A 15,426-nucleotide genomic window follows, 5' to 3' on the forward strand; every position below is an offset into this window, starting at 1 on the left:
ACTAACCTGCTCATATACCCATATGAATGCACTTATATCACCTATAAAATTAATTAGCAATTAATAAAATACTGGACTGTGACATCTCTCCTATAACTATCTAAAATGGTTAACTTTTCCCCTGATAAATTTAACTGTTTACCTGTTTATATCTAGTTTCCCCAATTACAGTACAAGTTCCTGACGGCAGTGGAAACTATTCAATATTTTCAACTATATATGCTCAGCACCTTAGTTATTAATATACAGCCAGCATTCACATGATTACACAGAAACCCTATCTGAAAATTTAATGTTACAGCATTTGGGTAGATGATTAGTAATTTTACCTCAGTGTCAAACCTCTTCTTGGTTGCTAAGAACTATCTTGTCTGAGGTTTGAAGGAATTTTGTTCAATAAATTACTCTGCTAAGAATTTAAAACTAGTTTATAATTCAAGTTATTAAAGAAAGAGGTCTTCTAACCAGGAAGTTTAAAGAAACAAATTGGAAATGGGAGATGAGGTAGTGTTCAGAAGAGCCATAATCAGATTCCCACTGCAAAAGAAAAATAGATGCCATAAGCCATAAGCACTAAATTCAGTGCCTCAGATAGCTTGAAAATAATGTTACTTAAACTACAAAAGTGGCAACTGACACAATCTAGGTTGTTTTACTAAAGTCAGAGTAATCCCTATTTTCAATTTTAACACTAACAAGTAGGCTTTTCAAAATGAGCACAATTCAAGTGGTTCTTGGAATCTTTTCCTTTATAACAGAACCCTAAATTTAGATCATATGACACACACTGAGAAACCACACAAATAATGCAGAAGGGCATTCCCAGCTTATAAAACCAGAACACTCAACCCAATTAAGTTAGAAATAAAATGGGTTTATGGGTAGTTTCCAAAATTGTCATGCTGTGTACCTATCTTGCATGACATAGTTTCCTATACAAACAAACAAATGCCGTTTGCAACTTTTTTTCTTGTTTTTGAGATGAAGCCTAAGACCTTAGAGAGGGAACAGGAAGAAATATGTAGAATGTAACATAATTGTTCTCAAATCATTATGGTTTAAATATTTACTAATTGGAAAAACTTTTAGTGTGGGCTATGCAGGGAAAGAAATTACACTGGAAATTGACATTTCCAAAGTCTGAAATGTTTAAAGAAATATAGATGAGAGATCACTCAGTAAAGCTTTAGATGGCCAACTCATATTTTAAAAACTCTTGTAAATGACACTGAGAACCTGAAAATTCACCGTAGTTCACTTTTCCCTTTGGAAAGGGATGAAAAACATGAATTTCATGAAAAAGAAAAATTCTACTCAAAAATTCCAAACCCACTTAAAGAAAAGAAACCTAAATTGTATTATGTATTAAAAAACATGGCTTGTGTTAAGGTTTCCAGCTTCACACTTGATTAATGGGGACAGTGTAGGGGGGCTGGAAGCGCTCAGAAGGCTGGTAGGACTAACTGGATGATGAAAATCGTTAAAAGCAGACAAAAGTTAGATTTTTCTCAACACTGCCTATTCACTTCCCTAAAGTTGTAGTGGCTGAATTTTATAATTAATAATCTCTTTGTAGGACAAGAAAAACAACAAACCATTTTGGTTAAATTATCTAACCCAGTCTGATGGGAATATACTTTTCTTTGCTATATTCTATAAAACACCTGGGAGGTTTAGAAATCAGTGTTTGTAATGAGCAACATTTTATAGCAATAAGTTCTTCCAGCATCATTAAATCACCCCTAGGAGTGAAGGCCATAGCTATTGGAAAATGTCAAAATTTTAAAGGACATGAAAGATATAGGTCCCAAATCCATAACCAGGATTTTAATACTTTGGCTCCCACATTCAAAGAACTTTTTCAAATGTTGAAGTAAATTTTAAAAAATACCCAATAGAACAAAAGTTCCGGCCTGCAATTTTGTAAGTAAACACTTTTCAGTAAGGAAGCTACTAAGAGCAGCCCAGTACCTAAACCCTTCCAATTAGAGAAACAGATCCAAAACATAAAAGCCCTCACCCTATTAATTACAATGCATTTTCAACCTCTAAAAATCCTCTTACCTGTTTACAAGAGTTTATACCGCTGTTTGCCACTGGAACACCACCTTGCAGCGTATAACCATGGCATCCTTTGTTGATAATCACCTGTTGCCTAAGTAATCATCATCCCGCATGGAGACAGACAGCACTAGAGCTCTTCCATCCGAGGTTAAAATTCAAAACAAGCCCAACAAGCCTGCATTTCAAGGTGGTCTTCGTCTGCAACTAGGTAAGTTTAAAACTGGCAACAACAGTGGTGTCTGAAGCCAATGGTGCAGCACTGCTGGCTTCCTCTTGAACTCCAGCGTTGTCACCGTGCACTGAAGTCTCCTGCTGCAAACGGGAGTTGTTCTCCTGTACTGGGAACAGCTTCCAAAGCTCAGGAGCCCCTGTACAGGATAATGCAGGAACTAAAGGCAAACACTTTTTTCCTCTTTAAGGATGCCTCCATTTTTTTTTCCTCACAATCTGTACTACCAACCGAAGTGACTGGGCCTGAGTGTGCGTTCGTACCTATGAAACCGTCACGGTGCATGCACATCCAAGGCATGTGGAACCACAGGTCAAATAAGGCACAGATACCAAGTAACGGTTCTAATTACAAACGCTAGCTCTCAGGAACTCTTCATCCATTCAGAACTAAACCCATCACTGCATAACTGGTAAGAAGCCCCTGGAGATGGAGGAGCTCCTCAAATGTGTCAGGAAAGGCTTTATTAACATCATCATTAACATTTAAAAAGCAAACGGAGTATTTCTCCTTCTTTTGGCAATTTGGTGCAAACGTTAAGTGCAAGATAAAGCAATTTCAAACTTTTCTTCAAATTAAAAATGAAACTAAGGCCAAACGTGATGGGTGAACAAAATAAATCAAAACTTAAATTTCAGCAATTCCGGCTCTTCAAACCAGCAAAGCCCCAGACTCGTGCACTGTGGTGAGGCTTACGGTGCTTGCCCCGGCTTCTTGTGTGCCAGCAAACAGCACCATTTCCTCATCAAGTTGAGGACTGAGAAGCAAATGATCCCCTTCACTGCAAACAAAGGGGGTCACAGTAACACTAGTGATCCTTCTGAATTGACACACCGTGATAGTCAAAATGATGGTCTCCCTGCTTCTTGCTCAAGACATACAAGATCTGAGCAGCAGCAAGTACCCCCTCAGCTGCAAACAAAGGGGTCAAAGGTTTGCCGTCAATTCACTTCCAGGCAGAAAAACATTTTCCTCAAAAGAAACAATTTATTTAGAATAAAACAAAAGCAGCTCAACTGTGAGCGCACGTTTGAGTGACAGCTACTTTTAAGCTGTGTGAGCCATAAAAAGGGTTTTTCTTTACTTTTCCAGAAATCTTGTGTACACAGCACAAAGCAAGAGGTCATTTTTTTTCCACTTAAAACACCGGCATTGGCATCACAATAGCAGATACACAACTTTAAGCTGCCATTTTAGTAAAATGCACAAATACTAAACAGATTAGCTTTCTTCCATCAAGAGGCCCATGTAAACTCCACATAAGCCACAACTTCTCTTCAAAAAGGTCCATTAGAGCTTTGAATTCTGTATCTTCATCCGCTGTTCACCAGTTTTGTTTGCAGGGGGAAAAAAAGGTTATTCAGTACAAATGTTTACAGTATTAAAAATATATATATTTCCCCTATGCCATTATAGATAAACATGTTAGTAAGACCTTCCTGGATAGTTCACCTTGACTTCAAAAAGCACCAATAATACCCACTGGCACAAATCTTGAAATGAATTTACTGTACGAATAGACAAGTAGAACAATAGGGTGATTTTTTTAAAGACTGCAATTAAGTGAGAATATAGGACTGAAAATAATCCTTTATACTCAGGTAACTGAGTAAAACGTCAAAAATTTTCAGGAAAAATGCAAGTTATGATCAATATATTTTAAATATAACTTAAGAAAAATGAAACTATAAAAAGGTGGAGTTTAGTCAAACTTTTACCCCATTTTCATTCTATAATTTATATGGGGCAATGCAGAACTACTCCATTACTTTGATAGGGGCTAGGATACAAAGCCATTTAAAAATCCACCTTTACCTGTGTTACCAAAACAGCAAAGACAGCAGCTATTATTTTCTTACAAATAATTGGTAAACAGCCAAAAAACAATTTAGGACTCTTACTTCCATTTCCATTTAAATCACACATATAAAACTCTTCATTAAGCTAGACAGTTCACTGTGGCTACCTGAAATCATTTTTTCCCTTTAGGGACATCACTACAAACCAGAATGTTAACAGGGTCAGCTTCACTTCTCTCCTCTTCTTGTTCTCATACCTCACTCCTATCTCAAAACCAAACACTGTGGCAGAGGCAGAAAAAAAATGTCCAGAAATTCTCTCCAAAAATTTTTTTCACATAAAAGGTCAGTAAGGCCCTCTTGTCTCAAGAGGATTTTCTAATTCTGTTACCACAGGGTTTTTGGTAATGGCTCCTATATGGACCCAAACTGTAGTTCAAGCTGTATGCATTATGAGCAATTTCACTGTTTAAGGAAAGTGTATTAAAACTTTTTTAAAACAAAACAAAAAAGTGAAAAACTGCACATCAAGTTTTTAAATAAATTTAAACAGTGTTCGCCTCTGACTGCAACATATACACACCTTACTTTTTACTACTGTACCTCAAATGATCTAATTCAAGTTAAGAAGGGCCAGAATATAATACCTTCAAAATGTGACAAAAGCTTGTACCAGTCAGAGAATAGACATTTCAAGGTGTAATCCTTAAAGAGAAAACTATATACTCTCACTTGAGAGTCAAAGTATACAACCAGGATTTAATTTTTTGTGAGGAAAACTCTTTATAGAAATCCCACTTACAAATGACAAAATATTTAAAAAATGGCTAGGAGCTGAATGACTGCTTATTTTTTCCATAAACTTTGAAGCTGTGATCTAAGTCTTAATTAGCTTGATGTTTTTCACCAGTAATAACTAATAAGTCATTAAATGATACACTGATGAAATTTTTTTTCCATTCACTTGAATTGAGTTTCAGAAAAATCAAATATTTTTTTTAAGTGAAAGAAAAAAAAAACAATGGTTGTTACAAAATGCTGAGATTATGAAATTCTGGCTAATGAGAATTAGAACCAGATAATTTTAGACTTTTGCTTTCATTCCATTCTGAAGGTTTAGTTTACCAATATTATGAACCTCTATAATAGAATGGGCAACACAAATAAAATTCATCTGAATGATGGCACTCTCTAGGTAAGTACCAAACTGAACATAGTTATTTATAATACATACATTTAGAAATGGTATCAAGCCATTGTTTCAAAAACACTAAAGCATAAATTGCCCAGATCTAACAAAAGTTATGGTATCAGATAAAGATTCAAACATGGAACAAAATCCATACTACTCTTCGTTAAGATGTCACATTAACTTAAGGAAAAAAAAAAGAAGAAAAGAAAAAGGGATATCACACACACTTTGAATTACAGTAAAATTAGATGTTATGGACTTCACTCTCTAAAAGAGCAAAATCGTTTGTCCAGCCATCTTATCAAGATATCCAAAAAGTGAATGGTTAGTGAGATTATTTAAACTGGAAAAATGTATCTAGCCACAATTACACTTTGACCCCATGTATGTACAGACTACAGACTTCCATTAGTTTCCGAACAAATGTCTACTCCGTATTAGCATGCCAAGCACGGATTTTTAAAAGCAAAACCACCAAAATCTTAACTGTAGGATTTCAGGCATTTTCCCTACACACACACCAAGGATCTTTGTGCTCATAGTGGAGTACCTTCCTTCCTTCTCTCAAAATGGCTAGTTTTTCCAGTTTAAAAACAAAAAACATGAAAACTTTCAAACTTAAAAAGAAAATTTATAAATACACAGTAGAAACCAAAAAAGATGACACAGCAGTGATGAGGACTTCATGCTGACATGCATTAGACACCTGTCATAACGGAAAAGAAAACATTACATGACACTTCCCTGGGCTATTATTGGTGCTATTTCAAAACTACCAGCTTTGATAACAGAAAGAAAACAGTTGGGTTCTGCCAGGCTTTCAATAAGTCACTTTCACAGAATAGAAACATGACCATGATCCAAAAGGTCCTAAAGTTGCTAATCATAATTAAATATCAAGGGCATTAGCTGAAGTCCTCAGCACTTAAAATCAAGGGTTGAAAACAGACTTACTAATGACATGAGAAACTAGAGGTGCTGGTGGAGGGGTAGACGAAAAACCAAGAAAAAAACCCATCTATTACTGTTAAGCAGAAAAAAAACCAGAAGTCAACTTAATCTTCAGCTTTGAAAAAAAAACTGGGAAGGTGGGCTAAATTATTTTGTGTTAATTCCAGGTGTCCAGGAAAATAAAACAATGAGAAAGGGTTTTCCTACACTGACATTTCAATTCTCTGTGGTCGAACACCAGTGAAAATATTGAACATGAAAGTTCAAAGACATTCAAAACATTTTCAACAATGTAGTCGCTGCTACTGTTTAGATAGGAAAATAAAAATATAAGCAAAATTTTTGAAAAGCATGTCAAAGGCATTTCACAAAGACATTAAAAAATTCCTTAATCCAGATTTGGCTGATTAATGCCCACTGAAAAATAAGACGACTTAGGAGCCTGCAGACAACTCTTCTTTCTATTATTGAAACCAGAAATTTGAATGGATACAGAAACTCATCTCTGATGAAAAACACGTTTTGAAATATACACAATTAAATTAGAACTGTACCTGCTACACCTCTCTGAAAAAGTCAGTAAAAACGCCACCACACACCAATAACTGACCAAAGAATTCTGATTTTAAAAGCGCCTACTCACTTCTTGCATACTAGCATAAGACATAAATGGTTTGTAACATACTCCTCAATTTTTACTGAACAGTTACAGCTACAAACCAAAAGTGCATATACGGGATACAGAACTCAAGAACTAATCATAAAAATGTGTATGCTAAAGCAAATTCTGGGAATAAACCATGTGTTTTAAGAGAAATAGTCAAATACCTGATTAAAATAGTCATATAATTTACCAGCTTATACTTTTCTTTGAGATTCCTGATCAATTTTCAGCTACATAAAGTAACATTTCTGGTACAGGAATTATTTACCTACATACCAACCAAGCCACTTTTAGTTGCCTATTATCAGCTTTATATAATCAGTGGGCTCTTTTCTCCAAATTTCCAAAATTTTGGTTTTGTAACTTCGAGGATTTTTTTTTAAGCTCAAGGTTAAAAATGAAAAATTCTGAAGAAAAAAATACTCCTAAGAGGGGGTACTCCGAATTAAAGTAACTCCATCTGCCTGCTACCTTCAGGGCATCCCTTTCACTTGAAATAGCTAAACTGTCCTGACTTCTATTTTAAAGAGGTTTATAAAAATACAAAAAGAAAAAAGCTACAACTAAACATTTTAATTAAAGAAAATGTCATCTGATGCTGTATCCCATTACACATCATAAAACAAGAACCAAAATACAAGTTACACATGGACTTTAGGACGCACCACGGACAATGATCATAACCAGGTAATCTTCTTCAGATTTGGCCAGTGCCTTGGCAGGGGAATCCAGGAACTGCTGGGAGAACTCACAGGGTGGGAAGGCATGAAGGACCCCGGTGTTTTCCTTGTCTTTGTTGCCCCCCACAGGGAGGCTTATCACCCCTGCAGCCTGCTTTTGCTTTAAATAGGACACAAGGTTCCTAAGTGGCCTCTGAGTAGAGGTGGCAGTGTCTGATGTGACTGAAGAGGAGGACCTGCTGTCAGAACTTCCAGGCACCGCCAGAAGAACGGCATAACCATTGGGCCCTGCCACTTTGATGCGTCGAGTTACTTCATCCAACTTGGGCTGGTCCAAACGAAGCCGCTGAGTGATCTTGAGCTGGGCCACCTTGCCTCCTGTTGAGCCCTCCACAAGGAGACTACTTGCCACTTGCAGGTCACCCTGCAACAGATGCATGTTGGAAGGAAAATTGCTGTTCTTCAACAGAAGCATGCCTTGCCAGGCCAAACAGAGTTTGGGAGAGGCCGACGATGCAGGGGCTGTCGCACCATCCTGTTTCTGGGAAGGAGACTTCAACTTTGAGGAAGCAGTGCTGGTACTGGGTGCATTCCCATCAGACCTGTCGTCTTTTTTCAGAGGGCTTTTTCCCTCAGTGGGAGCAGTTGTCCGGTGTTTCCTATCCCGTTCAGCTGATGCAGAATTTTTTCGGTCTCGCTTGTCACTCTGGCTCTTCTCCAAACTACCTCGTCTGTCTCTGACTGGAGAGGGCCTTTCCAAGAGAAGAAGACGGGAAGATCGATCATTGTCGCTGTTGTAGCGATCCCGGCTACTGCTCAATTCTGGACTGCGGTCAGGAGAAGGAGCGCAGTGGCGTTTTCGTGGACGCTCACTCTCGGGGGACCTATCCAGATGCCGTCCCCCGCTCTCCTCAGGCAGCCTTCGCTTCCTAGGTTGGTCTCTGCTGCTGGGCAGATCTCGCTCACCTCTGTCTCGGTCCAAGGACCAGCCATCCCGCCTACGATCCAAGCTATCCAGTGGCTCATAAGCAGGCAGAGCAGTAGCTGCAGTCCGAGTGCTGCGTTCACGGACTGGGGGCGGAGGTGGCACCCAATCAGAGTCAGAATAAAGGTCCCTATCACGATCTCTGTATAACAAGGGTGGTGTTCTATCCCGAGCACCTCGCAAAGGGTCAGGTGCCCGATGTCCAAAAGCATCTGTCACCAGTTCATAATGAGTTAACGGCAAAGGCTGCAGATACTGCTGCTGGTAACGATGTTCTGTGTCTGCGAAGTCTACTCTAAGGCGACGATCTGGGCCACCAAGTGGGAAGCCCCGCATATGGGTCCAGGCAGCATGAGCTGCATCCAGGCTCTCATACTGGATATATGCCCAAGTATCACCTTTGCGGTAGTCTATGGTGCGTATGGTGCCAAATCGGTCAAACTCTCTTGCCAAGGCAGCAAGAGGTACCCAGGGTCCCAGACCACCTACCCAGAGGCGGGTAGTGGGTGTAGCTTTACCATAACCAATTTTGATAGGATTCCGAATTATAATTTTACCAGACATTGCTATTTTGGCTCGGTGAGACATGTCTAGGTTCTCAAATTTGAGAAAGCCGTAAGTACTGGTCTGACCCCGAGAAGGCCTCTTTATGTCTACTTCTGTAATGACTCCAAAGCGGTCAAAGGCCCTTCTTAGATCACTCTCTGTCACAGTGATGTCTAAATTGCCCAAAAAAAGCGTCCTGTTCGCTCGTTGATCATCCTCGGGTGAGATCTCATCTACTTCTCTGAAAGGAGCAGCACCTGCTCCAGCTCCCACCCTTGGCTCAAGACTATATGCTGGGCGTACTCTCTCGTAGAACGCGTAGTCCCGATCCCTTTCCAGGTCTCGGGGCAATGGTGGTGGAGGGGGAGGAGGCAGGCGGCCAAGGGCCAGCTGCTGCAACCGGTAGTCTCTGTATCCCAAGGCTGCGCCACCAGGGGAAAGCGATCTCTGGCTTCCACCTCCTCCTCCAGGGGGGTGCCGGTGACTACCTACAGACGCCCCAACCACGCTGGCTGAGGGAGGGTAAGAATCTTTGTCTAAAGGGGAGCGGCTGCGGCGCCGGCTCACATACACAGCTTCTATCTTCAGGGGCCGGTCATAGAGCACTAGGCGGCCTCTGGCATGCTTAGCCGCCCGCGCGTCCTCTGGCCGCCGGAAGTTCACAAAGGCTACTCTCTCATCCCCGCTGCCAGAACTCGAGAGATGACTGATTTTGACACTTACATCACCGAAACGTTTGAACTCGTGAAACAGTCCGTCCTCCACTGCTTCGTCACTCAGTTGGGACCCCAACTCGCTAATCTTAAGTGTCTTGTATTCCACGCCGTCCCCGCCGCCAGGAGCTGAGGAGGCGGCCCCAGAGGAACGTGACTCCCCGCCTCCACCTCGGGAGCTGCTGCGCGACTCGCCCCCGCCCGAGGAATTTTTGGTGCTTGGGGAGCTGTAACTATGCAAGCGGCTACTGGAGCTGCCCCCTCCAGTGTCATACTCGCGGCTGCCGCCTCGGCTGCTGGACTTGTCCAGATGAAGGCTGCGCCGCGACCCGCCACCGCTGTCGGTCTTTCCGCTGCTGCTCCCATTGCTGCCACCAGAGCCCCCTAACTTCTTGCTCCGCTCCCCGCGGGAAGTCGAGTCCTCACCACCACGGGAGCGTTTAGGCTTGACTGGGGAGCGCTCTTTTCCTTTCATTGTTGCGGGCCGTCGGAGGTCGTCTCCGTAGAGCAGATTGACCCGCCGCCCCGCGAGCGTTTCACACAGCGGAGCCGCACGCCGCCATCTTGGACTCCGCCGCGGCAACGGATCCCGCCCCGCAGTCCTCATTGGTCAATTAGCTCCTGTCTTCTACAGTATCATTGGGAAAACTATTTGTCTATCTTCACATCTCCCCGCGTTTCGGGAAGGCGCCCGCCCATCCACTGTAATTGGGTTCACGACGCCGTAGTCAGATACCTCATTGGTTATATTCGTTGTCCATCTCAACGGTTCCTCGCGCCCGGCTATAGCTCCGCCCCTCGCATTCTGTGGTCACCTGACCCAAAATCTGGAGGCGTTGATTGGACAAAAAGTCTCCCCTGTAACGGTACTTCTTGCGCGGTAAAAGCAGTGATCCCACCTCCTCATCCCTTTCATTGGTTTGTGACGCGGTCCTTTAACCCACTATTTGGAAAGTCGGGCCATCTGGTCTGGTGGTCTTTTTTCTGAAAGGCCGGCTCACAGAGATCTCGCGAGAAAGAGAGCGAGCGAGCGAGCGAAAGAGCGCTCCCTCTCGACCCCTTCTTCCAACTCCTCCGGCGGCTGAAAGGAGTTTAAATCTGATTGGATGTTGACGAAGAAGTTGATAGGCTGCAATAACTGTCGATCACTCGCTTAAAGGGGTAGACCCATATACTGAGGAAGCCGACTGAAGGTGAAAGTAAAAAAACGCTTTTGCTGTGCGACGTCACAAAGACGTCGCGAGATGGTGACTGTGAGCTGGGTCCGTCTCCCCGCGCTTTAGGCAGTTGTTCAGTCTCGCTGCTTGATTGGCTGTGCTTTGGTTCTCGGAGCTGGAAACTTCTGGGGTTCCCACTAACTGCCTTTGCGGTACTAGGAACTGGGTAGGCCCTCCGACTGTCAAGGCTCACGAATCCCTCAGGAAGCCTCCCAGGGTGCCCTGCGGACACCATCTTACCCTCTCTGGCCTCTGCGTGACCAACATGAAAAAGCCCCATTTTCCCAGCCCCCCGCGCGCAAGAGCACCGCCCTCGGTCCTTGGGGCGCACAGGGCATGCAGGGCCGGGAGTTCATAGTTCACAAAGTCCCGGGTCATTCTGACGGCCCGGGGCGGTGCTGAGGTCAGGCGAGGGCTCTTCAGGGTCCTGCAACAAAGAATCCACACAGCCAAGACGCAGCCCTCGCTCGGCAGCCCGGCTCTCCTTGGCGCTCCCGGTACCCGCCCAAGTACTCCGGGCAATCTAGGGGAGTGACAAACACTCCCAGCTTCGCCACCCGCGGGCGTGGCCGGAACTGCTGGGCCACGGGGGACGAGTCTGTGGGGTTCCTGCTTTATGTTGCGAATTCACGTGGATTTTAGTCCAGATATTGTTTTGTATTCTTTTTAATATGTAATGCTCTTCTGTGTTAATCAAGTGACATCTATGCTCCATGCAGATGTGTCGTTTTTTCCTGTAATTTCCGGACACCCAAAGTTAGTTTATATTTGAACCCAGTAGTACAGCCACGTTGCTGTCTCTCTAAATCCGTCTCGGCTCCTTCGAGCATCATCCGCTTCAAAACCCAACTTTAATTCTCTCCGCAGACCTTTATTGTGTAAGATCATAAAGCACCCGTGCCGGGTTGCTGGGGTTATCGAGACAAGAACAAGTACAGCCTTTGTCGTGCTGCTCCCTGTCAGGTGAAGGGAAGCAGTGCTGAGTTCGTCACGGCGGTTAGGCTTTCTGCAGTGCTCCTGGGTATCCTCGGAGAGAAGACGATTTTTGTATTGATCCTCTCAACTACATCTCTCCAGGTCCAATGTGTAGTAGAGAATGTGAGGTGTTTTTAATCATGACATTTTTCAAGGTGACATTAATACCCTAAACTTGAAAACTTTTATGATTAGGGACTGCAACCTGTTTAGCTTGTTTAGCCGTTTTTCCTTTTCTAAGTAATCTTGAGGAAAGTGAAAATCTAATCTTGATTAGATCGAAGAACTTGAAAGAAGCCCAATATATAAAAGCATAAAGATACACGGTATTGTAGTGTGTAAACATACTCATTGAATTAAAACTACTAAAAACTAAGTAAGGCATAGGACAATGTGTATAGCATGCTACCATTTGTGGTTTTAAAAAATAAATGTATGTACATATATATTTTATATATTCATGGAAATTATTGAAAATACTTGGGAAATAGTTACTAAGATTATGCCGAGGAGGGTCTGGGTAGGATACTCAGTTATTCATTGTGTAAGTTTATGTGTTATTAGAAAACTTGTTTTACCATGTGCATGCTATTACTGTTTCATTTTTTTAAAATACCAGTTATTTTTAGCTTTCCTTAAAAACTTTTTGTGGCAAAAAATAAAAATATACATAAGTAGAATACTATAAAGAACCCCTATGTACCCAACACCCAATTTCAACAAATACTGACTTGTGTCAGTCTTGTTTCATTTACACTGTCTTCTCCCACATACCCCTCTTCATTATTTTGTTCCAGGCTAATCTGGTACATTTCATACCCAGGACCTGGAATTAGCCATTTCTCCAAGGAGTTCTGGTTCCCTTTAGTAGGAAATGATATTTAAAGATAAAAATAGGGATAGTGGAGAAAAAAACAACTAACACATTGTTTGTAAAAGCACCACTCAGAAAAAAACTTTACATAGCTGGGGGTTTTAATCTGTTGTAAGGTTAATAAAATACAAAATTGAAGTTAAATAAATTGGTTACTCAATGTAATAGCTAATCCAAATAAACCAGGTTCCAGAGTGACTATTTTTGGCTTAAACTGACCTGCTTAGGTGACTCACTGATCAAAGAAAAAAATAATCAAATCAGTATAGTTTAAGGATTGAGAAAGCACAAAAGTTGAGGGAAAGAATTTAGGGAGTTGGCACCAGTATGTACTGCAGGACCTAAGGCTGTGCTAAGCTTAGTGGCCTTTGCCATTTGAAATACCAGAGAGCTTCAGGGAAGCAACTGCCCTTAGCTGGCTGCAGCAGGAAGGCTTGCCTAAGGGGAGACCTGATAGCCTGTCTGGTGTCAAAATGATTAGTATATTTAATGGGTAGACAGAAAAGGCCTGGATTCCATTATCAGTAACAGCCAAAATATAGCCTGTGAGGTGTGTTGTGTGTGTATTCTCAACAGAACTGAATAATGACATGTTGAGCCATACTGTAGTCATGTGACTGGTTTTCATTTCCTTTGTGTTATTTAAAGTATGAAGCTGCTTACTGAGAACACATTAGCCTGTGTTCACCCGTGTTTAGAGAGGACTGAGAGAGCATAAAAATGACCTATAGTTTAGAAGGCCAGGACTTTAAACCCTTTTTCTGGTGTTGATGGAGTTGTCAAGGTCCAGTCCAGGCTTTAATTTGGTCCCTTTATGATCTATGGCCAGATTGTGACGTCAGCTGTTCTGGGTTAGGAAGGTCTTTCAGAGGTCATGAAAACAGTTTAGCTACTGATATAAGCATCCAATATGGAGTTTCTTATGTCAGGCTTCCAAAATGGAGTTACTTATGTCAGGTTTGCCTGCTTTCACACCTACTGCCTCTGTAAACAAACCCCACTCTAAAAGGCATGCTTGTGAATCCCAAATCAGATAACACCATATGTGCTTAGACATACCCCACCTTAAAGGGCATGCCAGTGAATGCCCAAACCAGGTGTGTACTGTTTCCTCTTATCTCTGACCCCTGGATGGATGCACTGGACTATATAAAGAACTGGACATAGAGTGCCTGTGCAAGTTCATCCCAGAGGTCCCTGACACTAGACAACAGACGTAAGTTCCAAGGCTTGCTCCTTCTCATTTCCCTGTGCTCCTGCTCTCTCATGGATTCGTCACCCCGCTGGACTGTCTCCGCTGCACCGACTTCCCCTTTGGAAAGACTAGACCCTGATAGGACAGCCTGGACCCGAACCATCCGTCTTGACTGGTATGAGATGTATTGATCTGTTATATCTGATTCCCCCCTTTGAGTGTTGTGTGAAAGGAAAGTGCAAAACAAACCATGTGATTTGTGCTCAAGGGTGTAAAATTCATTACTCCGTGTTGCGGATTCATACTTCCTGACCCACTCAGGTCAGCTCCCAACAGTTTTCCTGACCATCGTAGCAGTATGCTGATCTCTCCTTTTAGTGCCTTGTCAAAAACCAAGAAATAGCATCGAGGGAAAGCTGCCATAGCTCATCATGGCATTAGTGTTGGCTCCTTGAAACTGAACAATTCAAAGGCATTAGAGGACACAGCCCAGCAGCCAAGGCCTTACAACTAGCTTTCTGTATAAAGTGTCTTTTCATTCTCCTTTAAAATCAGCTTCAGATGTAAAACGAAAAAGCAAAATAAAAGTTATGTGCATGGAAGAAAACCATACAATTAAAAGAAATCAGTATGTTTTCAACCAAATACCTTCTTTTCACCCTCTTTCTTAGGTTTTATTGTTTGTGTATCCTCAGTACACACACAGGCAATTATAATTGCAATATGAAATTTAACTTGGAAGCTGAGAGCCATTTGATTTCCTGGCAGATGCAAAAGGCCTGAAACTGGGAATTGAAATTTTCTTTCCCACCAACAATAATGGATTAAAATTTCCTATTTCATCATTTTTCATAAAGTGGGTGGTCTCCTGACAGTGAAACTTGTTTTGTTTGGTCTCAGAAAAAGTGTGCATTTTACCCAGAGGCATATATTAAATCTCCAAAAATAGCAAACAATCAGCTAGGGCCCAGTTTGCATTTTAAAGTCCCTTATTTGTGGTTTGTGGGGTTTTTTTAACAGCTCTATTAAGATACAATTTACATACCATAAAGTTCATCCATTTAAAGTGTACAACTCAATGGTTTTTAGTATACTTACAGAGCTGTGCATGTGGTTCATCCTTTAACATTGTTACAGAAAGTACTCTGCTATAACTTCTGCATGAATAGGCCTAATATAATTATTTTTCATTTATTAGACATAGCGCAGTAGCTAAAGCATGGACTCTGGAATCAGTCAGCCTGGATTAAGTTCCAGCTCTCCTGTGGACCTCAGAAAAATAACTGTCAATTTCTCTGGGCCTTGATTTTTTTTGTCTTTTCATGAGAATAATCATAGTATT

General features: G+C 41.8%; 1 protein-coding gene across 3 annotated transcripts; it reads right to left on the bottom strand.

Moving 5' to 3' along the window:
• Positions 1 to 3,256: 3,256 nt before the first annotated feature.
• On the bottom strand, positions 3,257 to 14,261 carry RBM15 (RNA binding motif protein 15). 3 transcript variants are annotated; one of them, XM_073234435.1, is made up of 2 exons: positions 7,565 to 14,261; positions 3,257 to 4,374 (listed from the first exon to the last, which is right to left on the bottom strand). In XM_073234435.1, exons 1-2 carry the CDS (start codon positions 10,428 to 10,430, stop codon positions 4,256 to 4,258), a joined length of 2,985 nt encoding a protein of 994 aa, XP_073090536.1. In that variant the 5' UTR covers positions 10,431 to 14,261; the 3' UTR covers positions 3,257 to 4,255. The 3 variants fall into 3 exon arrangements, with proteins under 3 accessions (XP_073090536.1, XP_017520464.2, XP_073090535.1); XM_017664975.3 differs by having other exon boundaries at positions 3,257 to 5,990; XM_073234434.1 differs by having other exon boundaries at positions 3,257 to 3,613; positions 7,565 to 13,006.
• Positions 14,262 to 15,426: the final 1,165 nt, after the last annotated feature.

The sequence above is a fragment of the Manis javanica genome, chromosome 4 (genome assembly GCF_040802235.1).
Source record: "Manis javanica isolate MJ-LG chromosome 4, MJ_LKY, whole genome shotgun sequence".
In the NCBI taxonomy this organism is placed as follows: Eukaryota; Metazoa; Chordata; class Mammalia; order Pholidota; family Manidae; genus Manis; species Manis javanica.